The sequence below is a fragment of the Anticarsia gemmatalis genome, chromosome 26 (assembly GCF_050436995.1).
Source record: "Anticarsia gemmatalis isolate Benzon Research Colony breed Stoneville strain chromosome 26, ilAntGemm2 primary, whole genome shotgun sequence".
In the NCBI taxonomy this organism is placed as follows: Eukaryota; Metazoa; Arthropoda; class Insecta; order Lepidoptera; family Erebidae; genus Anticarsia; species Anticarsia gemmatalis.
This window is the reverse complement of record NC_134770.1, coordinates 2,461,105-2,488,438: the sequence shown is the minus strand read 5'-3', so window position 1 is coordinate 2,488,438 and position 27,334 is coordinate 2,461,105. Positions and strand designations below refer to the sequence as shown.

The following is a 27,334-nucleotide window of genomic DNA, read 5'->3' as shown; positions in this document are numbered from 1 at the left end:
ATTCAAACCCACCACACGCGGCGCTACGGTTATAGTGGCAAGGTGACCACTTTAACCACTGCGCCAAACGTGCAGTAAATGGAATTGGAAGCCGACTCCAACATAGTTTGGAAGAAAGGTTAGGCTGATAAGAACTAAAATGGGTGTTCGATAGATATTTTCAAGCTTAGCTAGAGACTGAACCAAAAGTTGGATTTAGTTAACAGTGTTTAAATTTTTTATGAAAATAGTATGAGTTACTTTCTTAATATAGATTTACACTCTTATTCATAAACACTCTATAAACCTATTTTAGTTGAGTATCTACTATATGTTTTCTATTTTTCATTTCGCTAAGGAGTAAAAGAAACAAAACACTTTATAAGCCTTTCATAACTTCATATCTTTTTATGAATAAGAGGGAAAGATTCTAAGTATAGAATAGCTTTTATCAAGCTTTCCATGACAAAAGGACTATTTTTCTTGCTAAAAGTCGATGACCCAAAAACATCAAATCGTATCTAGGTACCTCAGTTGCCCCTGTATATAAAACTCAATATATATCTAAAAACGCCTACCATTAGTAGGTATATGAATGCTAATTAAGTAGGTAGTTTAATTACACATTATAGTCTAAAATTAACAACCACCTAGTACTAAGTACTTGCGATAAAAGTACGTTATTTTGTCCCTCGATTATGAACTTTGTTGCAACGAAATAAAGGCGTATGGATGTGAATGAGGCAAGAGAAGTTTTCTCGGATCGTACCAAGAGGCGTTCTTTGGTCTCTGCCTACCTATATAGAAAGAAGACGTAATATTATGTAAGTGTGTGTAAATGAGGTTTTAACAACGGTTCAAAGCGTGGTAAAAATTGATAATTTTATTATGATCTATGCTTAAAATTGAGAAAAGATAAACAAAAGGTACACATGTCTTACAAATTTAATTACAAAAAATAACTCTTAACTGTTCCACTGCTGAGCAAGGGTCTCCTCCCGTAATGAGAGAGGAGTTAGGCCTAATATGGGACTGGCCCGACTTCTTCCGGGTAGAGTACAATTTGATTCCATATATTAAGGTGTTATCTTATCTGACACTTCGACCATTCCTGTTCCTTTGTGTCACCCCCTCCTTTGCTACTCTAGACGTTGGGGGGCAGGGCAAAACTGATAAGTTTTGCTATGCACCCCACCGGAAGCAGCCTGTAGTCTTCTGGTTTAGGGTAACCGCATCCTAGAAGATCCTATACTAGGGTGTAAATAACAACTCCAATGTATTACATAACAAACTTTATTGATGTTCAACTTAATAAATAATACAACGACAAACTGCGTACAAACAGATTGTAATATCACTTGCTACATGTAAGACCAGTCGGTCAATTAATTGTGACAAATCAATGGTATTTAATACCTACTATTATTTATTTATTTATAACACAACACCTAGAACCTGAAACTATAGGCAGAAGTATATGAAATACACCCAAGTTTCGCCATTTACAATTTCAGCCCCATGTTGGGGGAGTCTATTGTCATATACCGGGCATGTTACTAAACTTCAGACTGCTATTAAGAATAATCCAATATAAATTAGAAAATACCAATAGCACATTTGTTTGGCCCAGAAGTCGAATCTACGACCAGCCCTGACCACAAAGGCAGTCTCATTTTACAATCAATTAAATAAATCTACAATAATAATACGTAATTGTGAAAACCTACAGCCATTTATAATCTACTAAGTAACCATTATTTAGGCACGTCTCCCAATGTTCCTAGCTCTTAAAATTATCGCGTAAAAAAGTTCGATACTGTCGTATCGAGTATTTGACGTTTAGTCGATAGTGTCGAAATTAGGTCTTATCGTAACCGACTTGCCGACGCAGCCAGCATATCGGTGGCATATCGGCATATCGGTATATTAGGATTTTATTTAAGCAAGGCATTCGTGTGGACCTAATATCCTTATGTAGGCACTATATAATATACATAAATATAAAAAATTCTATAGAGATACGGGGCTTAGTACAGAACTTTTATCAAATTTCCTTTTATACACTATTCAATTCAAAACTTAGCTTAACTTGCATGTCTGAAGGCCGGTTTCATAGCTTTTGACTGAGTATTAACCTATCTGCTAAATAAAGTGCCAACAAAATAATCAAAACAACTGTCAAAATTCTATTTGACAAGATATCTGATATATATCTAATGGTGAAACTGGGCTTTAATGTTGTACTAGTATACTTGAGCGTGTTTTGCTCGGTCTCTTATCAGCTTTTTTCATTGGCCCTATCTTCTGAGCTGGCGGTAAATTCATACTGTATTTGACCTAAATGAACGAAAGATATGATTTTTGATTATATTTTAGCACTTGCGCAAATCCTGGACTTGTGCAAATCAGCAAACATTTTAAAATTTCCCATTTTAAACCTGTACAAGTATATCTTTCGCTAGAATACGCTTGTGGCATAAGACTTGCTTTAAGTTGATGTATGTTTCAGCATTCAACACTAACCCCCGGTTTCGGATGTACATTTAACGGTGATTTATCTATACAATAGCGTTTAAACTCATATAAAAAAAACGCTATTGAATATATAAACTACCGCTAAATGTACCTCAGAAACTGGGGGTAAGCCCTATATCTCTATATATTAGTCACAAGAGAGCTACAAGTATATAACTATTAGGAACTGGGTAGTAATTGTCCTATATATTATATAATTATCACGTTGTTTCGACGGATAGTAGAGTAAGGCTTCTTCTTCAATCTTTTGTTCATTTATTTATTTTCTACTACGAACGATCTGTGAAAAATAAAATAAAAATTAAAGTTAAAATGTTAGGAAAAAAATCTTACAAAGTATTTAAAATTGCGCCTTTTCATACGTGTTAGGCAAAAGCACGTCACTTGCTACAATCCCTACAAACCTCCATTGTTTTATTAGTATTCACACATGACCACCGGTTTGGGCAATTTGAGCATGTTTCGAGATAAATGGCAATCATATTTATAAGTTGACTAGCTGACCCGGCGAACTTCGTACCGCCTAAAATATGCAAAATTAAATGTCTATTTTCTCAATATTTCTGAGAGATTTTCTTAATATATTTTTCCGTAAGAACCTTCTTCTAATAATAACAAATACAACACAAAAATAATTAGTAAAATCGGTCCAGCCATTCACGCGTGATGCCGTGACCAAGGAAAACGGGTTTCATTTTTATATATATATATATAATAGTATAATAATCGCGTAATATATGGATAACTTATGTGTTATTCTGGGTTTTCAGCTATCTATATACCAAATTTCATCGCAATCGGTTCAGTATTTGCGTGAAAGAGTAACAAACATCCATACATACATAACTACGTTCTCGCAAACTTTCGCATTTATAATATTATTAAGATGGATATTTACCCTATAACTTCATGTAGATCCTTGGCGTGACATATATACTTGTGCCCCAGGTTCTCTCGCTTGTCGTACGCGTGCAGTTTCACCGCCGCGTCCGATTCCGAGCGGGAAGACAGGATCGATCTGTACAACTGGAATTATAATACAAAATATTTTTATTATAAATGAAACTATTACTAATATGATTAATGAAATCAATTTTCGCAGCATTTAGACCATAATGATAAGTATGTATACCGGAAAGAACCCTATATATTGCAATTTCACAGAAGAAATGTTGAAAATAATTCGATGAAGTTTTGCAGGGTTATTATTTAAATTCCGTAATTTACATTACTTTCACGTAGCAGACAGATAGTAATACATTTTTTTTTTATTTAACCCATTACTGTCCCACTGCTGGGTTAGGGTACCCTCCCAAACTAGGGAGGGGTTAGGCCTTGAGTCCACCACGCTAGCTAAGTGCCGGTTGGGGACTTTGCATGCCCTCAATAAATGTATTAAAAAAAAATATAATTATTTCTAAAACACACCCAACTTCGAAATCATTCGTGTGTCGCCTCGGGTTTGAACCTGCAAACACTTGCGTGGGAGGTACCAACTTATACCACTCATCTATCACTGTTTATTTTTCATTATTAACGTCTATAATATAAATATATAAATATATAAAATAAAATTGAAACCAGTTTTCCTTGGTCATGGCATCACGCGTGAATGGCAGGACCGATTTTACTAATTATTTTTGTGTTGTGTTTGTTATTATTAGGACCTTCTCCTACTTCTTACGGAAAAAAACATAAAAAAAATCTCTCAGAAATATTGAAAAATAGACATTTCATTTTGCATATTTTAGGCGGTACGAAGTTCGCCGTGTCAGCTAGTTTATAAATAATAATACAATAAATATAAACATAGTGTTAGTACCTTAAGCCCCACAACAAAGGGCACGATAACATCATCCTTGGCGTGCAGTATGAGCACGGGCAGAGAGCGCGCCTTGCGGAGGTGCTCGTCCGACCTGAACGTCTGCTCCGTGTTGTGCACGAACGGCGCCACGAACGTCGCCTCGTAGTATGGCAGCCACGTTACTAGCTGGAATATAAATAATTAAGTTTATATAATAGATCTATTCTTCTTCTTATCGTATGGCTAGTGGTCAACATAGTGTTAAAGTTGTTCAAGCCGCCCGAAAGGCCTTATATGTTTAAATGAAGAGCTGTTATAATATTAGGTCGGGGAAAAAGTCTTTTCGCATTATAGTATGTATGAACTTGTAATAAAATCTCTTTGACTTCAAGAATCACAAATGAGAACACAGTTCATTAGGTTTCTTTCAGTAAGCTCGTGAGATACCCAAATATCGAGCTTTTTTGTGTAAAGAAAAGATTTTATTACAAGTTCATACATACTATAATGCGAAAATACTTTTTCGCCGACCTAATATGTAATTGTAAATAGCTAAGAGGGATTTTACCTTAGAGAGCGGATGTTTGGCGACCTCATCGGCTAAGTTATTGAAGGGTGCTTCAAGTATCAGTCCGTTGGGCATCGGCAGGGGCTTGCTTCTCTCCAGTATTGTTATAGATAGCTCTGGCAGATTGCCTAGCAAGTGAGACGATATTGCTGTGCCTGAAATATATAACAATTTTCTTTAGAATATTCTCATCTCTTCTCATAAGGCTCTACCCCCTTTCCAAGCTAGAGGTAGATTCAGTAATTGTAACGTGTCATAAGTGTCAATATTTGACCTAAATAAATAAATGATTTGATTTTGATTTAGAAACTGGGAAATGCCTGTAGAATGAAATTTGTATTATTTTTCATGTTTTTTTTAAACATTTGCGTGAAAGTTAAACAAATTTACAATCCGAACTTTTGTATTCACTTTTGGCGCAGTGGTTAAAGTGGTCATCTCGCCGCAATAACCGTAGCGCCGCGTGTGGTGGGTTCGAATCCCACCCGTGAAAAATATTTGTGTGGTTAGCACGAATATTTTTTCTGAGCCTGGATGTTAATTTATGTATATAAGTATGTATTTAAAAGTATATAAGTATGTTTATCAGTTGTCTGGTTACTATACTACAAGCTCAGTTTAGTTTGGAATCAGATGACCGTGTGAGTTGTCCCAAAATATTTATGTAGTTATAACTTTATGATGTTATAGACTAACCTAATGAATGTCCCCACACAAATATGGGTGGTTTGTTGTCGTTGTCGACGGTGGACTGAAGCCACTCGTACACCACCAGCGAGTCCTCCACCACGCCCGCTTCTGTTGGCTTCAGGTTCGTGGAGTCGCCGTAACCTGGAAATATTAACTACTAGTTGAAAACTAACTTCATGATTCATTTAATTTAGATAGTATTGTTTGCTATTTTATTTATGCGAAATATGATATTACTAGAAGCCGCCCGCGACTTCGTTCGCGTGGAAACCCTTCCCCGGGTAAATCACGATCCCTCGGTCACGATTAGAGAGCATGAATATCTTAACAAAAATTTTGAAGGCACGTTATAAGTATAACCGACAGATCTGCATTTGCGTACACAGACACTCGGTCTATAATATACGGATACGGGCGTATACGTAGTCGTACGCACGCAAAATGTGTTTCGCGCAATGTGTTTTGTTTGAAATTTATTACCTCTATAATCAAATGTAATTGTGTGGAAGTCCATCTTCTGGAAGAACTGGTACAACTCTATCCTGTGAGACGCCGCGCGGGAGTTTGAGTTGCCTGAAATTAACCAAAAATTTGTATAGTACGAATAAAATAATCTCTATAATATCTTTGCCTATATATCTCTGTCTGGACTTATTTACGAAAAAAATCTATATAGATTTTGTCACAGAATTGTTGATAGAAATGTGGGTTTCATAAATCTAGCTAAAGATATTTAACAAGCAGTAAATTGTTAGCTGAAATGCTGGCGATAAGTTCTTTGCTACTTTTATATACAATGATAACCTAAAACTACTCAATATTTATGAGTTTATATCGTGTTTTATTAAATACTAGCTGACCCGCGCAACTTCGCTTGCGTCACATAAGAGAGAATGGGTCAGAATTTTCCACGTTTTTGTAACACTTTTTTACTGTAACTCTGCTCCTATTGGTCGTAACGTGATAATATAAAATATGCTTTTTTTTTCACGAAAAATATTCTTAAAATTATTTATATCTCTTAATATAACAAAGTCACGCTAAGGCATATCCGCCATTAAAATAGTTGCCATGACAACGGAATTTTGTTAATTTAATGTCATTATTATATTGATTATTTGCGACTTCGTTCGCCACCTGAATTTTACCGGGAAATGCGTAATTTTCCCGGGGTAAAAAGTAGCCTATGTCCTTTCTCGGGTATCAAAATATCTCCATACCAAATTTCATGCAAATTGGTTCAGTAGTTTAGGCGTGATTGAGTAGCAGACAGACAGACAGACAGACAGACAGAGTTACTTTCGCATTTATAATATTAGTATGGATTAGGGAGTCCAAATTTTATAACGCGTCGAGTATTTATTAAAAGTACTTACCATGACAATACAACATAATAGGTGTTTTAGAGCGAGCCAGTTCTTCGTCTAATAGTTTATTCAATTCTTCCTTGTCCGTGCTCGCTTCAAAACTACCTTTTAGTTTCTCGTACACTGTTTTAGGTAGTATGTGCCACATACCTGGAAAATAAAGGAACGTCATAATCTATATTAATCATATAAAGCTAGAGTTTGTTAGTTTGAACGCGCTAATATCAGGAACTACTGGTTCGAATTGAAAAATCATTTATTGAGAAAGGTTAAAGGCTATATAACATCACGCTATGACCAATAGGAGCAGAGTGCGAGTAAAAAATGTTACGAAAACGGGGAAAATTTTGATCCATTCTCTTTTATGTGACGCAAGCGAAGTTGTGCGAGTCAGCTAGTGTAATATAATTTTCGATCGTGCAGTCAAACTGCATTGGTAGTTTTGTGGGACATCTACTAAATAACTGTTAAATATATGTTTAATAAATAAATAATAGTAGTGGAGTACCGATAAAAAGTGTTGTGGGTCAATGTCATGGCAGTCAGTGCCTTGTTGCCTTAATGATGACTGAAAACTGTGTATTTAATTTAATGTCCGTAAGATTTTTTCCTCTTTTAATGACTTTGTTTACTTACAAAATATTTAGTTTTTTTATTTCTGGTCGAGTTTTTACTAACCTACCTATACTAAGCCCTTTGTATTTATTTTTCCCGTATGCACAATGGCTTGCTATTATCAATATCTATGATGTATTACTTATAATAAATGTGTAGAGAGGTCAATTCCGTACATCGAAAATAATTAAAAGAAAACCAATGATGTTAAGTAACGAATACTGATACCGATTCAAAACTTTTGTCTGTCTGTTTGTTCCAGCATCACGTAAAAACTAGGGGATGGATTGCACTAAAATTTGGTCTTGTCATAGAATAAGTATTGGAGCAACATATAGGATACTTTTCATCACACAGAATTGCTAAGATTTATAAAAAGTTGCAAAAAAGTAGTAGAAATCGTAGAGACAAGACATCAAATAGGTCTAAATGTGTGTACATTAAGTACTTACCAATCTTAACCTTGCACTTGTCGATCTTGGACTTAATATTAACGTTTCGGATGAATGACGTCATTTCAATCTACCTACTCCGATCATTGGTCATAACATAAATTAAACCCATATAATAAGGTGCTAGTAAACAAGACATCTAATAGATCCAGATGTGTATAGTACTACTTACCAATCTTAACCTTGCACTTGTCGATCTTGGACTGGTACTCGATGCTGAGGTTCCTTGCTCCCTCGATGCCGCACGACGACGGCTCCTCGAAGTCTGCGTGCAGCGGCCATTGTACTGCAACAACAAACCCATTAGGATACTTTTCAGCCTAGCCTCATTTCCAAACTATGTTGGAGTCGGCTTCCAGTCTCACCGGATACAGCTGAGTACCAGTGTTTTACATGAAGCTACTGCCTATCGGACCTCCACAACCCAGTTACCTGGGTTATAACACGATATCCTTCGGTAAGACTGGTTGTCAGACTTTCAAGCTTTTAAATAAGAAAACTTAAATACAATTTAACGAAGCAATAAATACCCCAATTGTTGGAATTACTCCCAAGTTTTACCGTCAAGAAAAGCTTAGTTTAGGGTTATGGACCTAGATTTATCGACTAGGAGGACATTATTATTAATTGAATACAAAACCTTAACCTAAAACTGTATTAGTACTTATTTCCGTGAAAAAATCACTGTTGAAATAATTATAATGTAACATTGTTATATTTAAGTAAGTGGTTTATTTGAATGTATTTACGTTTCATGAATGTCTTTGAAATGACATTGAAATAAGCCGATTGTTTTGTGTCTAGGTCAATCTTGAGTAAATAATACTTTAAAAAACCGGCGAATTGTGAGTCGGACTCGCGTATGAAGGGTTCCGTACTTTCCGTTTTTACAGTTTTCAAAAATATCACTTTTGTTGTACGGGAGCTCCTTTAAGTATTTATTAAATTACGTTTTTTAGGATTTGTTTTTATAACGGAAACCAAAATGAGTGAAAGTCTGTGACGGACTAACGGACGTACAGTCAGGCAGACAGACAGATAGACGAACAGTTAAGTCTCAGTAATAGGTTCCCGTTTTTATCCTTTAGGTACAGAACCCTAAAAGTAGATCTTTAATCTACTTCATAATGGGTATAAGTATTTTGTTTTCATGTGTTTTTCTTACTTTCATGAACGTATGTACCTTAGTATGTATGTATGTATGTATGTATGTATGTATGTATGTATGTATGTATGTATGTGTGTGTGTGTGTCTGTTCTTCTGTACTTGTATGTATTATAAATTGTGTTTGTGTATGGGATAAATATCACTTGTTTTCATATTAAAGGAAAACAACAAGAGGAAACATTGCATGGCATTCTTTAACACAATTCTATAAGGAATCTAAAGTTCCACTAGCGTCACTCAAGGAATGTAGTCCAACAACTTAGTAGAGAGTTCCTAAATTGTACCTTGCAAAGTTCGCGGCTGGCGGAAGAATACTAAATTCAGAATTTAGAACATCATTGGCCCTTAGGCTTCTGCAGCTGACAGTGGCCTGTTTGATACAGCTAGTTAATTTAAAACGTTTGCGTTGAATCTATATACTAATCTATACTAATATTATAAAGCAGAAGAGTTTGTTTGTTTGTTTGTTTGAATGCGCTAATCTCAGGAACCACTGGTCCGATTTGAAAAATTCTGTCAGTGTTAGATAGCCCGTTTATCGAGGAAGGTTATAGGCTATAATATCATCACGCTACTACCAATAGGAGCAGAGCACCGGTGAAAAATGTTACAAAAACGGGTAAAATTATGACCTATTCACTCTTATGTGACGCATGCGAAGTTGCGCGGGTCAGCTAGTGCTTAATAAACTGCGTTCAAACCTCAGGCGTTTCAAGGTAAAATGTATTTTCGCGTTAATTCCCGTATCCTATTATGTAAAAAAAATCTAGATCGATCGTGCACACCAAGGCTCTCTGCTAAGTTGGAGTATAAAAAAATATTTTCGGGAAGAAACTTACCCGACATTGGAACAGCAATAGGTTTTTATTTATATTAAACAATTAGCGGAAAATGTAAACGTTACATTTAAATAACAATGGAGTGCTAAACTTAATTATGTGCATAGATAATTGTTACGTAATTAGACGATTTATACAAGCATTGGATTAGATATTGTGTTGTAATTCAACCGTTTTATAGTACTGTTTGCTAGTATACTATTTGCCATTTTTAACACCATGAGATAAATGCTAGTTACTTTTTCGCAAATTTGTTTGTCTTGAGTTATCATAACTGTACCTAAGTGATTTAATGTCAGCTTACTTACGTGATGAAATGGTATAAGTTCCACCCAGTAAGTCGGGTGCAATGTGAATTTAGGTGAATTTATGTAGGACAATAGGAAACATTTTAAAACAAGCATTTTTTTTTCATAAACTTATTTTGGATCCGAAAGAACAGGGTCTTATAGGCATTACTATAAGTGAAAAGTCGTGAACAAAAATTCTGACAACAAAGTAGTCTAATAGCTTAAGCTTCAGATTTGCAATCGAGATGCCGTGAGTACGTATTCTACTCATTGCATTGCCGACGTAAATCCACCTAACAGAGGCCTTCGAGCTTACTTGGAGAAGTCTCTCTTTCTTATTGTATGGTCAACCTAGTGTCAAAGTTGTTCAAGCCGCCAGAAGGCCTTTGACATGGCTTAACGACTGTTACCTTAGTAGATAACAGCCGGGACCGACTTTTTACGTGCCCTCTGAAGCACGGAGACGCCCAGCTCAAATATCACTATGCGGTCACCCATCTATGGAAAGACCGCGCCAACGGCTGCTTAACCCACAGATCGTTTACCGACCGGTGAGCACAACTGGCTATGGGCGCCTCACTTGGAGAAGTAAACAGGATAGTTAATGTAATCTTGAAGACGGGAAATAAGTTCAAACTTACCAAAATTAGCGAAGACTAGGTTTCTCCTAAACGCTTTAGAGTATTTGAATATCAAAGGCACTACGCCCACGTGAAACACGAACAGGCCGGCAGATATCGACGCTCCTAGTAACAGCACTCTGAAATATTAATAATATAACTATTATAAGTAGGTATTTGTTTGAAATAATACTACATATTTACTTTTTAGGGACTACTATATAAAAACTAAATACTATCAAAAACAAAAAATTGTTCTTCTGTGTATAGTTGCAGTTGCATGAAAATCACCTTTACTAAAGCAACATAAAGTTTTATTGGATTTTAATAAACTATCAAGTCATATATCATTATGATAACTTATATAAAGAATACTGAAAACAAAATGGCTGATTTGTAAGCAAAATCTCCTGAAAGTGATAATCAAAATTTAACAAGTTTATGTCAATTCCCTTTCATGCATTAGTAATAGTTTTTATTTTTAAAAATATCTAAAAGTCAAACAAAAGTTATTTGTAACATTATTTAAAAGTACAAAAATACAATAAGTAACATGCAGGAGTATAATCAACATACAATGATTGTTCTTGAGAACATCTCTAATGAAAATATTAATGTTGATTCTTGCTAAGTAGGTTTATAATGTTAAAGAAAAAAAGTAGAATTTACTATAACATTGAAAAGTACTCAGTAGTTTTTCTTTCAAAACTACTGTTTATTGTTTAATATTGCAGTCAATACTTCAATTATATAAACTCCATGATGCAAGTTTTAAATTTATTATCATAATGTGAGTGGGATTTTTTTTTCCCATTCCTGTCCCACTGCAGGGCAAGGGTCTCCTCCCAAATGAGGGTGAGGGGTTAGGCCTTCTATCCATCACGCTGGGCCAAGTGTGGTTTGGGGACTTTGCATGCCCTTAATAAATGTATTAAACAAATTTTTAGGCGTGAAAGACTTCATCATGATGTTTTCCTTCACATTAAGAGCAAGTGAGTGGGAATAACACAACAAATTAAACAGTAATTACCTACTTATTTAAGAAACAAAACTTACATCAATTCAGCCATGTCAACTGTACAAAAACTTTGTGTAAATTCTAAAATACTACTTAAAAAAATAAACCATTAAGTTAAGTATAGTTTTTCAACAACAAATTATCTTAAAATACTCCTAACTACATAATAGCAAAAATTTGTTGGACTTTGCACTTAGATTAATCTTTGATCTGCAAATAAAACATTTCTTTCTTTAGTGTTTAGCACTAAATCACTCAAAATGTCATATTAGCTATTACCAATCAAATTAAATCATAATATATAACTAATATAACCTCATTATTTATTAATCATTCATTTATTTGATCTTTGTCCACATAAACAAAAGAAGATCTTTGAAATTAAAAATAGAACATGAAATCTTATTATCTTAGAAACCCGGTAACAGTATATTTAGGACAAGATAATATTAATTCCGTTTAGCAAAAAACAGTAGATATTAATGAACAAGATAAGCTGATAAAGTAATTAGCAACTGATTACAGACATTGAAAGGAGGATATTAATAATCTATAGATTTCTTTGTTTATGGTATATCAAACTAATAAAAAAAAAACTAAATTATTTATTATTTTGCCTCCATAAAGGTTTTCATACATCAAAATTAATTATTCATGATGAAACAGTTTTACAACTGTTAATTTAATATATAGGACACAGCTAAGTAATATTAATGCATAGGTACTTTCACCTTTCACTTTCTATAAAAAAAAATGATGTGCACTGAATCTGAAATAAGAAAGTTTCACTGACCTGCATATTGAATCCCGCTGTAATAGTCTAGATTTTGGTCTTATAAAATCTAAATAATTTAAAATTATTAAATAAATATTGTTTACTTACCCAGCCGAATACAGAGGCACACATATTAACAGTCCTTGCAAATCTACCATGATTAAATATTAAAAAAAAACAGATGCTTTTTAGTCAATAAAAACTAAGCTAAAATCCGCTGCGAAAAAAAAAAACAAATACACAACCAATTTTATTGGATACGTGCGTCTACTGAAATAATAAATATTAATGATGAATGGACAAACTCTCGATACTACATTAACACATTTTTACACACGTTTCGCTTGTTTTATGTTAATATAAACGGTTAACGGTGAATTATTAAAGTTAATAAATACAATTCATGTATCGAACCTTCGAACTCTTGACGACATTTGATTTTTGACAATCACGGAAAATAATTCTGACTTCAATATGACAGACGATTGTCACCTTGACATTGACATTTACGTTCGGAAATAAAAACTCTTTTCATGCTACGTTTTATAGTAAACCTATTTTTCATTAAAACAATACCAATTTTATTTCCTAGGTCTTTTTAATAAAAAAAAAGATAATATTAAAAGTCTAAATTTACATTACCACTATACCATTACTGTCACATTATTGAGCACATAGGTTTACTGACATTTATCTACATATTAACTGTAAAACTGGCCCTTTTTCTGCTGTGTCTTTTTATCTCATAGCAAAATAATGGACAAAAAGGAATGGTTGGTTAGTGAAGAGAATGGATCATAATTATATAGTGAAACTAAGAAAATGTGTAGTCTGGTCAAAAATAAAACGAGATAACAAGATTAGTCAGCTTTTTTTTATTTGATCTTTTTCTTTTTTAGGCTTCTTTATTTTCGTGTACAAAATCCGTTTTCCCTTTTTATTTCGCAGTATTCTTATTAAAGGTCGTTTTTTTCTAATCGGTTCCACTATCTCCCCAGTCAGCTTATCATAGACGTTCAACCTTGGGTTCAAATAGGATCTAACCTCTATTTGTTCTCTCGTAGTAATTTCATTGCTCATGTTAGCAACTTTCATGATTTGTTGAATCGATGGAGCCCAGAAATGGTATTTTCCGTACAGATCTGCAAAATTCGCAACCGCAGCTCCCACTAACTTGGCTGTGTATTCCAATTCAATAAATAGAACGCTACGTGTCGCAGTTAGTTTACTTATTACAGTTTGAAAAGGTTTTATTTCTATAATCCCTTGTTTTGTAGCTCCGAAGTTCATTAAAGCACTATGCGTGGATTCATTTCGCCATTTATTTTTGTATTTGAAGCGTCCGTAACTATAATGCAAGGTAACATTGTAAAAGATATCGTCATTAGGTATTCCGTTCAGAAACCACCTTGAAAGAGCTGCATTTTCTACAAACTTGTAAACAGTATGTGTTGATTTCATTGGTTCGGTAGAGTTGTTGACATGTTCGTGTGTTTTTATCACAACATCTTCGTTTATTATATCTACAACTTTAGCTTTGTGAACCTTTAGACTTCTTTTAACAGGTTCCCATTTAAACTTCTGAAATATATCTCCATAAGGTGTAGGTTCTTTTAGAAATATTTCGTCCGGATATTTTCCCAGCTCGACTCTCATACCTGCGTTCAATTTATCCATAGTTACGTTGAAAACATTCAGTTCTTTGTTTGTTATTATTTTGTAGTCTATTCCAGAGTATTTTATAACTACATCTTCCTTTTTTGGATGTACTTCTACGTCTATAGTTATTTTAGCACTGACTAAAGGTAGTAAAATTAATAAAACTGCGTTGAAAAACATTTTCACGACACTGAAAATTACTGAAAAACCGTTGTTCGTTTTTAAGTCACTGTTTGTTCATATGCGACAAAAATTACGTGATTTTTTATAAAATTTTATATTTATTTGCGACTAATCCGCGAAACTGAATAATTACAAGTAATGTTATTGATTATGTATTATTGTATCAGGTCTCGGACTTGACCCATTTATCTCACAATACGTAATGTCGATTCATTTATTTAAAATACTGACGTAAACATTCATATGTAAGAAATTTAACATGTCTGTCCGTAATAAGACGATAAGAGAATAAAAATAATGATCTTGAATAAAACGGGCCCAAGTGTAGTACCTTGGAAGACACCATTAACTTAAGCATAATCCCAAGTATATTTTGGTTCATTTAGGGAATCCAAATACTATACGATACTTTAATAGTAATAATTTATTGTTTTTAGCCTAAAACAAAATTTATTAACTAGGTACAAGTAAACAAGTTACAGGAAATATTATCAAGAAGTAACAAAGGTCAAACATCCAATTTTTAATCAAATATAATCATTACTAAAATATAAAAACGTTGTCATTTTAATTCAACAGTTCCACTGTAAAGTAGTAGACCGAAATATGGACTTGAAACTATTTATAATTCTAATTTGTTTAAAAGTAATAACAGCAAGAATTTCTATAGAAGTAGAAGTTGATAACAATAATAATGTGACGTTGACATATTCCGGCGTAGAAGTGAATGTGGTCACTGAAGAAGACATCAATTTATTCGACATTACTAACGAGAATCTCTTTGAAGCTTTAACAAACCATTATGGGAAGAGACCTAGGAACATTTACCTCAAAAGTCCTACCCCATGGGGGGACTTATACAAGAGTTACAAGTGGGAACAAGTGTCCAGAGTACTATCAATCAAATCGGTAAGAGTGAAAGGCATTTCCAAACAACCAATTGTAGTGTTGTCACAGGATTTCGAAAATTTATCAGACCAACCGATAAAAGTGAATACCGGTATTTCTCACTCCATACAAAATACTTTGACAACATCCTGGTCCAAAGAAAAAGAGATAACCGTATCTCAGGAGATATCCTACGACGTAAATCTTCTATTTGCAAAAGCGTCGGGAACTACCGGTTTTTCTTACACAACAAATTGGGGAACTAGTGAGGAGAAATCAGAAACCGTAACTATAGGAGCTAATACCGGTATGGAGACGGAATTAAAGCCGGGACAAGCTGTTACAGCGGTTTTATCGGCAAGTGCCGGTTATTTGGAGATAGAGGTGATACACCAAGCGTCTTTAAGAGGTAATGTGGCTGTGAATTTCAAGAAATCATTCAGAGGACATCACTTTTGGGGACCCAGTATAGAAAAAGTGATGAATAGTGGTGGCCTTAGTAATGAGATAACGACTTTGGAGACGATTAGATTCGGTTTTCATGTTGATGCAACTTTGAGAGTTTATGATAAAGAAACTGGATTACCGGTGTAGGAATAAAACTGTTGATGATTCGTTTGTTCTTTTATTTTTTCCCCCAAAAGCAATTAAAATACAAGATATTAATAATGTTTTGTAGAAGAATAATTTAAAGAAGATATTATTATAAGGTATTTTCAGTTAACATAAATAAAGCAAATTCATGTGTACCTAGGTATATAAAATAACCATGGAGACCAATAGCGACAAGAAAATAAAGTTGTAGGTAAATGATAAAAAAGTTAAGCCTCTAAAAAAGGATTTAATAAAATTATGGCTAACTTTTCTGGACTTTAACCAGGTTGATCAGAGTACACATAATAGTTACCCCCAATTTTGTAAAAATAATAACCTGTAGGTAACATTTTGAAATAGAGATCAAAACCTTTTCGACCTTAAAAACCCTTTAAACTATGGTTCACTAGACCTTGACCTTCACAAAAACCTTCCCATACTTTAAACGAAGGATTTTCTTTATTCCCATAGACCGGCTGCATTTATTTCGATCACCTATCTACCAACATAACTTGACCTATTACTTTACAGTTTTATTTAGTCAAAAGAGCTCACGTTATACTGGGTTGCGTAATAAAATGTCTATCATTTGTAAGACAACTTTTCATTTGATGCCCTAGAGCTTAATAGAGTGTGATTACACCGTGAACTTAAACGAAGATTAACCAAATCAGTTCAGTGTTTAGGAGTCCTATTTTTTTTAGTAATAGTTAAACAAATTTATTAATTATTTAGTAATAGTTAGCTTTCTAACGATTTAAATGACTACTAGTACTACGTAGCAGAGGTTTTCAGAAAAGAAAAGAAAAGCAATATTCTTAGTCATACAAAATATTTCTGCCAAGTGGGATTTGAGCCCATGGCATATACTGATAGCCGTGTGGTATAGATAAGGACAGTTTTGTCACAAATACCATTAGGTAGAAAATAATAAATCAATAAGTTACCGCAACAATTAAGTTTTTCGCCATACGTACTAATTGCTATGATTGAATTAATAGGCACTCAAATATGACAAACATTTGTACACCTACAATTAGAGTTTTGTTTAGCTACCGCTTTTTTCTTTAGTTTAATTTGTCAGGAGTAAAATCTGGTGCCATTCATGCAAGAATCATATCTTAAACTTTTACTACGTATTAGTACAACAGCTCCTTATAAACGTAAAATCTTGTAAAAACCAACAAAGGAAACAATCGATTAGGCCTTCTATTGCTTACAAAATAAGCTTATATTAAATGCATAACTTAATTTGTGAAAAGTAGCTAAGATTTTAACTTTACATATCAAATAGCCAAATAAAAATATTTTAAAACCAATTATCTCCATAACTACTCAACCAATCTCGATAAAACTAATAATGTTAAAAAGGAAATTTTCTCACAAACAAATTGAATTACAAACCATCACGCTATCATAATAACAACATCAGCAGAGACACCAAAAACAAAAGCTCTATTTCCCGATAGAGCAATCTCTTTCAACTCAGATGCATTGTAAAGTTAGTCTTTGTGTAACGAATTGTCATTTGTTTGATCGTGTCTCTACAAACGTTTTGTTTGCCTCTAAGGCTCTATCTTCGTAATCAAGAACGTCCTTGCCCCTAATTGATAATGCTCTAGCTTTTCAATAGATGATGGCCAGTGTTTTAAAAGATGTCGTAAACAATTAGTCCAGATTTTGAAAGGCTTTCAATTGATTAACTATTTGAATAGACTTCAAATTGATGTAAGTAGACTGAAGGCTAAGCTAATGATATGGTAATGTAGATTATCCGTAAGACTTAGACAAGAATAGGTAAGAAACAGGATAAGAGATGTAAATAAGAAAGCCTTATAAGCCTTACCAGTTGTTCATGAAGGATTTTGTTTTGAGCGATGTATGGGGATATTTTGGATCTAGAAATGATCTTGGTTTTTTTTTGGTTTTGGATCTTTGCTTAATCAAGGTACTATTTAAGAGTAATTATGCTTCTAGTCCGGTCACTTCCTGAATCCACTGACTATGTAGCCTACAGCAGCCTGGTAATAAAATCATGGGTAGATGATGCGCCAGCAGCTATAATAATAAATTGTACGGCACTTTAACAGGTTTTGTGAGAACAGTCACTATTTTCAGAAATTTAATTTACGACCGACCATATCCACACGTAGAAATATAAATAAAATATTTACTAAAAGATAACCCTTTATTGGTTTTGCACTTTTAAACACGAAAAACAAAAGACAAGTTTTCAGTGGAATATTAAATACCGAGCCTTGCTACCTTTAAAAACAAATACCGTGTCTTCAAATTTCATCGTGTAGACATGTTTATCTATTACAATAATGCGCCATAAACCTAATTTGCAGTCTCACGACATCATATCCCATAAATAAACGTTATGACGAACCAAAATCCAATTTCATGTTGCAACACTTTGAATTAGTTTTGCACCACAGCAAATTTAGTATAAAGTTGCAGTGTAAATAAATTATAATAGGTCTGTACGCCGTACGCAATACATTTAGGGCAAAATTTTGACTTGCCACATAAAACATCACTTCACTTAAACGACCATCAAATTCAATTCAAATTAAAAATATCTCATCTTTCGTAAACTGTTTACAAAGTACTTGATAAAGTCACATTTTAGAATTTTTTGGCAGTTTCGAAAAATCTATTTACCCAAAAAGAAACGGCAAGAAACCCACGGCTTGCTCTTTAAGAATGCCATTATATTTTGTTATGAAAGATCAGGTAAAAAATCAACATTTTGATTTTCTTCTGATCAATTTCTTGACAAGTCTTCTACCACCATTTTTTACCGTTTGTAGAGCTACAAACAAATCGAATTTCAGGCGTGTTTTAAATAAAGCAATTTAAAGCCAGATTCTAGAACAAAGCCCAATCTCTTAGTTAAAAGCCTTCAAATCCTGTTGACCTCTCAAAATTTATCGGTGCAGCGTGAAGATACAGTTACAGAATCACATCTTTAAGTGTCGTCACACGCACGCTATCAATCCACAATGTAACTATTAACAACACACACATACACACACACAAACCACCTCACACTCTTGTCACGAGGTATTAAAGTTCAAATTCGTGTGACAAGTAGTGTGACAGATGTACATACAAGTTGTTTGATAGAAAGCTATTGTAAAGGTATGTATAAATACTTGCACATGTTAATATGTTACCATTCGAAGCTCAACACGCATTTCGAGTCATTCGTCCTAGGTAAGATGACAAAGTTACTTTAAAGACCGTTGAGACTATTTCGTTAATAAAAACCTCCCTTTTTCCCCTTTAAAAGTATATAAAATTACGTACATTTTCAAGTGAAATCGATCTAAGTTTTAGTTTTGCAAATCAATTTTAAACAGATTAGAAGTTTTCATATTTCTCCGCAAGGCAACATCTGAAACCTATAAAAGAAACACATTTGCTATCCTTATTACTTGAACAATTTCGTTTCAAAATTGCTGATTTTGGGCATCTTTTGTCATTCGTATCACTTCAATACCATAAGAAAATAAAAATATCAAAGTATACTTATCGTTAACGATTCAAAAATCGACATTTAAATAACGTACGTTCTTCTTTTTCAGATTATTTTGCACATCGATCTCAAATTAGTTTCTTAAAAAAATGAAGGTAAGTTATCAACTGGCTACTTGTTGTATTTTTACATAACTGAGTTTACTTTGTATCCGCAAGAATAGTCATATTAAACTGATATTCCATTATAATTGTAGCAATATTTCCAAAACATTCACATTTACAATAGATAATTATGTCTTACGATAAAACTGGTTTGTTTCAGGTATTAATACCCCTCATTAGTATATTATCGCTGGCACTCGCCGAACCTCCCGTCGGGTAAGTTATTCTACATCGACTTCATGTTTCCATGTATAGATTTCCACTTTTGAACAGCCATAAGTACAATAAACTTTCTATATTGTAGTGAGGGGTATGCTGCCGCTCGATCAGGCTACGACTACAATTACGAAGACGACCACGGCCACGACCACACCAACGATTTTCAACGATCTCCCTCCCAAGAGTACCTCCCCCCTGCCACTCGATCCTTCGGATCCTCTCGCAACGCCGTCTCTACTGAATATGGACCTCCGAGTGCGAGAACATCAAGCACAAGATCTGGACTCTCCCAGACTTACGGACCTCCCCATGCTCGCAGCGGACCTTCTCAACAATACGGTGTTCCTAATGCGAGGTCTTCAGCTCAGCACACACCAGCTGCCAGAGCGCTCTCTACTGAATACGGAGTCCCCAGTGCTCGCTCCACTCCATCAGGATTATATGGAGCTCCTGCCGTCAGGAGTGGCTTGTCTCAAGAGTACGGTGTACCACCTGTAAGCTCTGATATCGCAAGGACTCCGTCAGCTCAATACGGTGCACCAGAACTGCGCACTCCTTCAGAAGAATACGGTGTTCCTTCTCAGCGCAGTTTCGAACATTCTCCTTCCCAGCAGTACGGTCCTCCCGCCGCACGCAACTCGCAATTTTCCGGTAATTCTTTGTCTCAAGAATACGGAGTGCCTTTAGCTCGATCTGGTGACTTTCACGACAGTCACACCACTGCCAGAAGCAACCCAAGAGCTTTCGTATCGAGCAGCTCGCGTTCTTTCAAAGGTTCGGTCCATGTCGGAGCCCGTTCCATCCCAGGCAGCCGCGGAGCAGCTTCAGCTAGGAATGCAGGCTCATACTCGCAGGAGGCTGCGGCTCCGTCGCAGACGTACGGAGCGCCGAGCCAGCGCGATGTGTCGGAGAGCTACACAGTGGCGAGTGCGCGAGGCGTGTCTCAGGAGTATGGCGTACCTGCCAGCCGTGCTGCTGAGCACAAGACCGGCGCCGTCGCTTCGTCTTATTCTGCTGCCTCTGCTAGGTCTGGTCTCTCCGACACGTACGGCCCTCCCTCGTTGCGCGACTCCATGTCCTCAGAGCACGAAGGATACTCTTACGCCAGAGATGGAGTCAACGAAGAACTCAACCAGGAGCCTGCTAACTACGACTTCGCGTACAAAGTGAACGACTACGAGTCTGGAAGTGAGTTCGGCCACACTGAGACGCGACAGGACAACAGGGCTGAGGGATCATACTTCGTAGTGTTACCTGATGGCACTAAACAGGTGGTAGAATACGAGGCGGACGAGAGAGGGTTCAAGCCCAGGATCTCGGTGGAGCCGGCGGAGCTCGCTCGCTCTGCGGGCTACGACGACAACGCCGCTGAGCTCGTCGACGCGCGCCAAGCTGATGGACCTTACTGATCTCAGTATCCAAGACAAACGACAAGTAATTTGTGTTCGTATCTTCAAAAATAACAGTCCGTTCTTTTTAGACCTTATTTGATATTATTATAATAGCATCACTTTTAGTTTGACCTATATTAAGTTACGTATTATTTTCCAGTACGTAAACTTTTGGAACTTTATAAAGCAAATAATTATTTTGGTTAGTTTCTTAAATTATAAGTGTTTTCCAACAAGTCTTAACCAGACAGCTTGTAGTGTTTGTTTAGTTTCTTGTTATTATTTTTTTAACTAAAAATTATTTTCTTTAGATCTTTACTTAGAATTTAAAACTTTCCTTTAAACCATCTCTTCAGAACCAAATTACTTCTCATTCGATTATGTCTGGAAAATATTATGTTCATGTAAAATATAAACGGCAATGTCAAATGGAACGTGTTTGTAAAATACTCAGTAGTTATTTATTTATAAAGTAGCAAAATGAAAAATGTGTAAAAAAAATGTAAAATGTACCTCATAGTGTTAAGTTGCTTTGTGATGTAGTTTCTTAGTGCAATAATAAAGAATAGTTTCGTCTAAATTGATTGTTATTTTTAAAACTTACCTTCACTGCATCATAACCTAGATACTACATAAATATAATGTTTCTAATTCGATCGTAGATTTGCCAAATGAAGAAATTTCTAAATTCCTTTCATAGTTCAACTTTATACTAACCCTCTTATTCATAAAAATATATGAAGTTATGAAAGGCAAATTATAAAGTGTTTTGTTTCTTTCACTCCTTAGCGAAATGAAAGAGACAAAACATATTACTATGTATTATAGTAGCTTTTTAACCCTAGAAAGATAACCTACGCCTCAGAGGCGCCCGCGTCCGTTTGAAATTGCTGTCTCTTTCTAATGAGCGCGCGTATCTACCTGTCCTTTTTAGTTAGCTTTTTAGTTAGTTGTAGTTAAGTTCGTTCATTAAAAAAAAATATTAATATATCGTACGCCTCTAAAGCGCATGGTTATCTTTTGTGGCAGTCAAAATATGGTTATCTTTCTAGGGTTAACTAAAATAGGTTTATAGTGTGTTTATGAATAAGAGGGTAAGTCTATAATGTTATGTATTAGGTCTTTATAAAGGGTTTCTAGTAGAGGATAGGCGGCTTAGTTTTGACACAAAATTGGTTATGAAAACCGACTGTAGAATGTGGTGATTTATTATTTTCCAGATCGACGTCTGTCCCTTCATTCAGTGGGAAAAATTAAGACTCTTAGGCCCTCTATAAAGTACAGTCAGCTCCAAAAATCGCTGAACATATTCAATCTTTCGAAACCCTATATTTACAGTATTGCATATTATTCCATCGAGAAAACGTCATTTACAACAATATTTATTAACATTTGGTAATAGGGAGGTTTTGAAAATGTCAAGGTGTAAAGCGTCTTATGGAGCTGACTGTACATTGATTTTAGTAGATTGATTGATTATAGAGAAAATTCTCAAACCTACTTTGACTGCAACTAAAAAACAAACAAACAGCAAACTTTGAGTTTATTTATTTATTGAACTCAAAACAGTGTTGTTTTAATTGCGGATTCCTCCAATCCGCAATTAAAACGTAGATTTGCCGTAGATTTGCTCGTGGCTTAGTTGACAACAGCCGCACGGATCGATCTCTGAGGTTAAGCTACGCTTGCCGAGGTGGTTCCGTGGATGGGTGACCATCTTATACATATCGAGTTCCTCCGTGTTTCGGAAGGCACGTTAAATTGTGGGTCCCGGCTGTCATTTTCAAAGATCTTTGACAGTCATTAACAGTAGTCAGAAGCTTGAAAGTCTGACAACCAGTCTTACCGAAGGGTATAGTGTTAATACCTAAGTAACTGGGTTGTGGAGGTCAGATAGGCAGTCGCTCCATGTAAAACACTGGTATCCAGCTGCATCCGGTGAGACTGGAAGCCGACTCCAAAATTGGAACAAAGGCTAAGCGAATATAGTGTTGTTTTAATTGCATTGATTATAATTTCTTATACAAAATGCTATCTCCTAAATAAAAAAATGTATGCGTGTTAGACAAAACCTGACAAGTTATGGTTTCCTTGGAGAAAAACAAATAGCCCACAAGGATTTAGATTGAATCACAATATTTCGTATTGTTTTACAAAGCTACAATCATGCAGACACTAAATTATACAACCAGAGCCATCAGCTATTATCATACATTATTGTAAAACGAAAATTTAAGTAGCACTGGATCTTGCACTGCATGCCCTGTCAATCCTCTATAGACGGTACTATGTATTTCGAGGAGTTTGACATCTAAAATGTAATCCCAAAATAGTTCCCACAGCACCCACTAGAGGCGCTGATCAGATGTGCATACAAAATGTCTTGATAGAGAATCGCACTTCTGTAGTTCGATAAATTGAACAGGTTTACTCCCATACACGATTAAGTATGTAGATATACAGGTCGGCCTCTACGATACATTGTAGCGTAAGTGACCGCCATAACGTAGCATTTGCCGATTAGATGCGTTTCCACAGACGCGGAGATCGGCGGAAGCAGATTGAGAATTGACCAATGACACTATTTCCACTGAAGTATTGAAGTGATTTCGAGCACTTTGAGTGGTCAGTTTAATTTGAAGCGCCCATAGCCAGTTGAGCTCACCGGTCGGTAAACGATCCGTGGGTTAAGCACCTCTTGGCGCGGTCATTCCATAGTTGGGTGACCGCATAGAGGTAATTGAGCTAGGCGTCTCCGTGCTTCGGAGGGCTCGTAAAAAGTCGGTCTCGGCTGTTACCTACTAAAAAAACAGTCGTTAAGCCATGCCAATGCCTCTCGGGCGGCTTGAACAACTTTGACACTAAGTTGACCACTAACCATACGACAAAAAAAAAATAATTGGTCAGTTCGCAGTCTACTCCAATCTGTTCCACCCGGTTCCACTTCAGTATAAACGCACCCACAAAGCTAAAAGGAATAGTCTACAAAAGCCTTTTTCATCAGTACGACTGTCAAAGACAATCCTTTCAAAATTTTGAATTCGTATTTTTCAGTTACTTGTTATCCATCATATTAATGAAAACTCAAAACAAGATTTTTTTTTTACTTAATTGGAAGAACATTAAAACTAGCTTAATCCATAAGTGAACCCTAGACTTACAAGAATATTGCGCAATTTAGTTTTTGCAATTATTGTTTGAGGTAATACGAACGACGTTTAATTATTTTATAGAGTAGTACTGTACAATGTACATATTTTTTGTTGACTGAATAAAATTTTGAAAATATCTCTCATGAAATAAACGTTAAGCAGCTAATAACATTGAGCAATACGTCGCACTTTGCTATGTTACATTGGCGTCTAGTCAACAATATTATAATTTTTCAGATTTCATCATTTTATTTATTATCCTGCGACATTTCTAGCTTAGATGATTGTTTTTCTTAGGAGAGTTCGATCACGTCATTACTGTATTGGCAATAATAAATCGTTTTTAAAACAATTAAAAAAGGTGAATGAGTGTTATCATTATTTAATTATCGCACTAAATCTAGATCACACATCGACTTAACTCTACTAGGTAAATTTTTTTACATTTTTCTTTTGCTATTAATAAATAATTCACATAGGTAGCCATTTCACTACTTAAAAAACAATTTCAACCGGAAACACGCTAATTAACGCACATCGCCAGTATAACAAAATAACTTATCATTTATTATAGTGTCTCGATCAGTAAGGTCCATCAGCTTGGCGCGCGTCGACGAGCTCAGCGGCGTTGTCGTCGTAGCCCGCAGAGCGAGCGAGCTCCGCCGGCTCCACCGAGATCCTGGGCTTGAACCCTCTCTCGTCCGCCTCGTATTCTACCACCTGTTTAGTGCCATCAGGTAACACTACGAAGTATGATCCCTCAGCCCTGTTGTCCTGTCGCGTCTCAGTGTGGCCGAACTCACTTCCAGACTCGTAGTCGTTCACTTTGTACGCGAAGTCGTAGTTAGCAGGCTCCTGGTTGAGTTCTTCGTTGACTCCATCTCTGGCGTAAGAGTATCCTTCGTGCTCTGAGGACATGGAGTCGCGCAACGAGGGAGGGCCGTACGTGTCGGAGAGACCAGACCTAGCAGAGGCAGCAGAATAAGACGAAGCGACGGCGCCGGTCTTGTGCTCAGCAGCACGGCTGGCAGGTACGCCATACTCCTGAGACACGCCTCGCGCACTCGCCACTGTGTAGCTCTCCGACACATCGCGCTGGCTCGGCGCTCCGTACGTCTGCGACAGAGCCGCAGTCTCCTGCGAGTATGAGCCTGAACTCCTGGCAGAAGCAGGTCCGTGGCTGCGTGGAGAGGAACGGGCTCCGAACTGAGAGGAACCTTTGGAAGAACGTGAGTTGCTTGATGCGATGGACCTGGCAATGCTTCTGGGAGTGGTGTGACTGTCGTGAAAGTCACCAGATCGAGCTGAGTTTCTGGAGAACTGCGAGTTGCGAGCGGCGGGAGGACCGTACTGCTGGGAAGGAGAATGATCGAAACTGCGCTGAGAAGGTACACCGTATTCTTCTGAAGGAGTGCGCAGTTCTGGTGGACCGTATTGAGCAGACGGAGTCCTTGCGATATCAGAGCTTACAGGTGGTACACCGTACTCTTGAGACAAGCGACTCCTGGCGGCAGGAGCTCCATATAATCCTGATGGAGTGGAGCGAGCATTGGGGACTCCATACTCAGTGGAGAGAGCTCTGGCAGCTGGTGTGTGCTGAGCTGAAGACCTCGCATTAGGAACACCGTATTGTTGAGATGGTCCGCTGCGAGCATGGGGAGGTCCGTAAGTCTGGGAGAGTCCAGATCCTGTGCTTGATGTTCTCGCACTCGGAGGTCCATATTCAGTAGAGGGAGCGTTGCGAGAGGAGGGAGCGGCAGGAGGTAAGTACTCCTGGGAGAGAGATCGTTGGAAGTCATGACTGTCATCGTGTCCATGGTCATGGTCGTGGTTATGTTCGTGGTTGTGATCGTGTGAGGAGCGCGCTGAAGGATATCCGACACTGAAATATTAAGAGAATTTGAGCGTGTGGTTCTTGTTTAAATAGTTTCATTCGAAGAAATTAAGTTATTACACAGTTTTAAAACTAACCCGAGAGGAGCTTCGGCGAGCGCCATCGACACGACACATAAGAGAGATATAAACACCTGAAATAAATAAAGTAATATTAAAAACTATTCTTCCAATTAACTTTTAATAACATTTAAAAATTATAAGAAGTATTTCTCTACCTTCATTTTTCTAAAAGATACTCTTGATTATGAAGAGTTGTTAAATCTGAAACAAAAGAAAATTATATTAATATTGGCTTGTTAACTTGAAGAACATTGTTTTTTTTTTGTTGACAGATGACTTTATAAGTATTTGATTTGATCTTTATCTCCTCATTCCTTACCTGATTCGAATGTTTGTATATGAGTGTTGAGCTTCGAATGGTAACATATTAACATGTGCAAGTATTTATACATACCTTTACAATAGCTTTCTATCAAACAACTTGTATGTACATCTGTCACACTACTTGTCACACGAATTTGAACTTTAACACGATGTGACAAGAGTGAGAGGTGGTTTGTGTGTGTGTATGTGTGTGTTGTGAATAGTTACATTGTGGATTGATAGCAGGTAATAATGAATTGAACACAATAATTAGAAGATGTTTAACGACAAGGACGGTTAAGGTCTTGACAACAATGCCGCAGGTTCGATCCTGAGCAGAAACAAAATCCTTGACCCACATATTTTTGTAAAGCTCTTTCTCCTCTGGTTGTCGATAAATAAATGGGCTGTTTCTGTGGTTTACTACTGTTTAGTCAAATAAGACTTCGATTGAAGCAGTAGAAAGTAATGGAAATAAGTCATCGGATTTTGAAACAGAAGTGGACAAAAAAAAATTCTAGTTCAGATCCTTGCTGCTAAAGTCTCAGTAACTAAAGGCAGTAATTGAGAAACCATTTGGAAAACCGGTAGATTACCGATATAAACGAATAAAAGCAGAGA

The 27,334-nt window shown here is 36.1% G+C and overlaps 4 protein-coding genes across 6 annotated transcripts; 2 read left to right on the top strand and 2 right to left on the bottom strand.

Moving 5' to 3' along the window:
* Positions 1 to 1,256: 1,256 nt before the first annotated feature.
* LOC142984242 (lysophosphatidylserine lipase ABHD12-like) lies at positions 1,257 to 13,227 on the bottom strand. 3 transcript variants are annotated; one of them, XM_076131712.1, is made up of 10 exons: positions 13,135 to 13,227; positions 10,949 to 11,067; positions 8,183 to 8,296; positions 6,953 to 7,093; positions 6,057 to 6,149; positions 5,583 to 5,717; positions 4,887 to 5,041; positions 4,337 to 4,504; positions 3,413 to 3,540; positions 1,257 to 2,794 (listed from the first exon to the last, which is right to left on the bottom strand). In XM_076131712.1, exons 1-10 carry the CDS (start codon positions 13,152 to 13,154, stop codon positions 2,770 to 2,772), a joined length of 1,098 nt encoding a protein of 365 aa, XP_075987827.1. In that variant the 5' UTR covers positions 13,155 to 13,227; the 3' UTR covers positions 1,257 to 2,769. The 3 variants fall into 3 exon arrangements, with proteins under 3 accessions (XP_075987827.1, XP_075987826.1, XP_075987829.1); XM_076131711.1 differs by having other exon boundaries at positions 12,829 to 13,167; XM_076131714.1 differs by lacking the exon at positions 13,135 to 13,227 and adding an exon at positions 12,261 to 12,451.
* A 1,917-nt stretch (positions 13,228 to 15,144) lies between these two features.
* On the top strand, positions 15,145 to 16,062 carry LOC142984148 (U-megalopygitoxin(8)-Mo12-like). The gene has a single exon (XM_076131561.1). The coding sequence runs from the start codon at positions 15,169 to 15,171 to the stop codon at positions 16,042 to 16,044; it is 876 nt and encodes a 291-aa protein (XP_075987676.1). The 5' UTR covers positions 15,145 to 15,168; the 3' UTR covers positions 16,045 to 16,062.
* A 3,180-nt stretch (positions 16,063 to 19,242) lies between these two features.
* On the top strand, positions 19,243 to 21,862 carry LOC142984190 (uncharacterized). Its single transcript, XM_076131619.1, has 4 exons — positions 19,243 to 19,266; positions 19,638 to 19,683; positions 19,853 to 19,908; positions 19,997 to 21,862. The coding sequence occupies exons 2-4, from the start codon at positions 19,678 to 19,680 to the stop codon at positions 21,318 to 21,320; spliced, it is 1,386 nt and encodes a 461-aa protein (XP_075987734.1). The 5' UTR covers positions 19,243 to 19,266; positions 19,638 to 19,677; the 3' UTR covers positions 21,321 to 21,862.
* A 3,174-nt stretch (positions 21,863 to 25,036) lies between these two features.
* LOC142984067 (uncharacterized) lies at positions 25,037 to 26,571 on the bottom strand. The gene is made up of 3 exons (XM_076131378.1): positions 26,566 to 26,571; positions 26,426 to 26,481; positions 25,037 to 26,336 (listed from the first exon to the last, which is right to left on the bottom strand). Exons 1-3 carry the CDS (start codon positions 26,569 to 26,571, stop codon positions 25,037 to 25,039), a joined length of 1,362 nt encoding a protein of 453 aa, XP_075987493.1.
* Between the last annotated feature and the right edge of the window lie 763 nt (positions 26,572 to 27,334).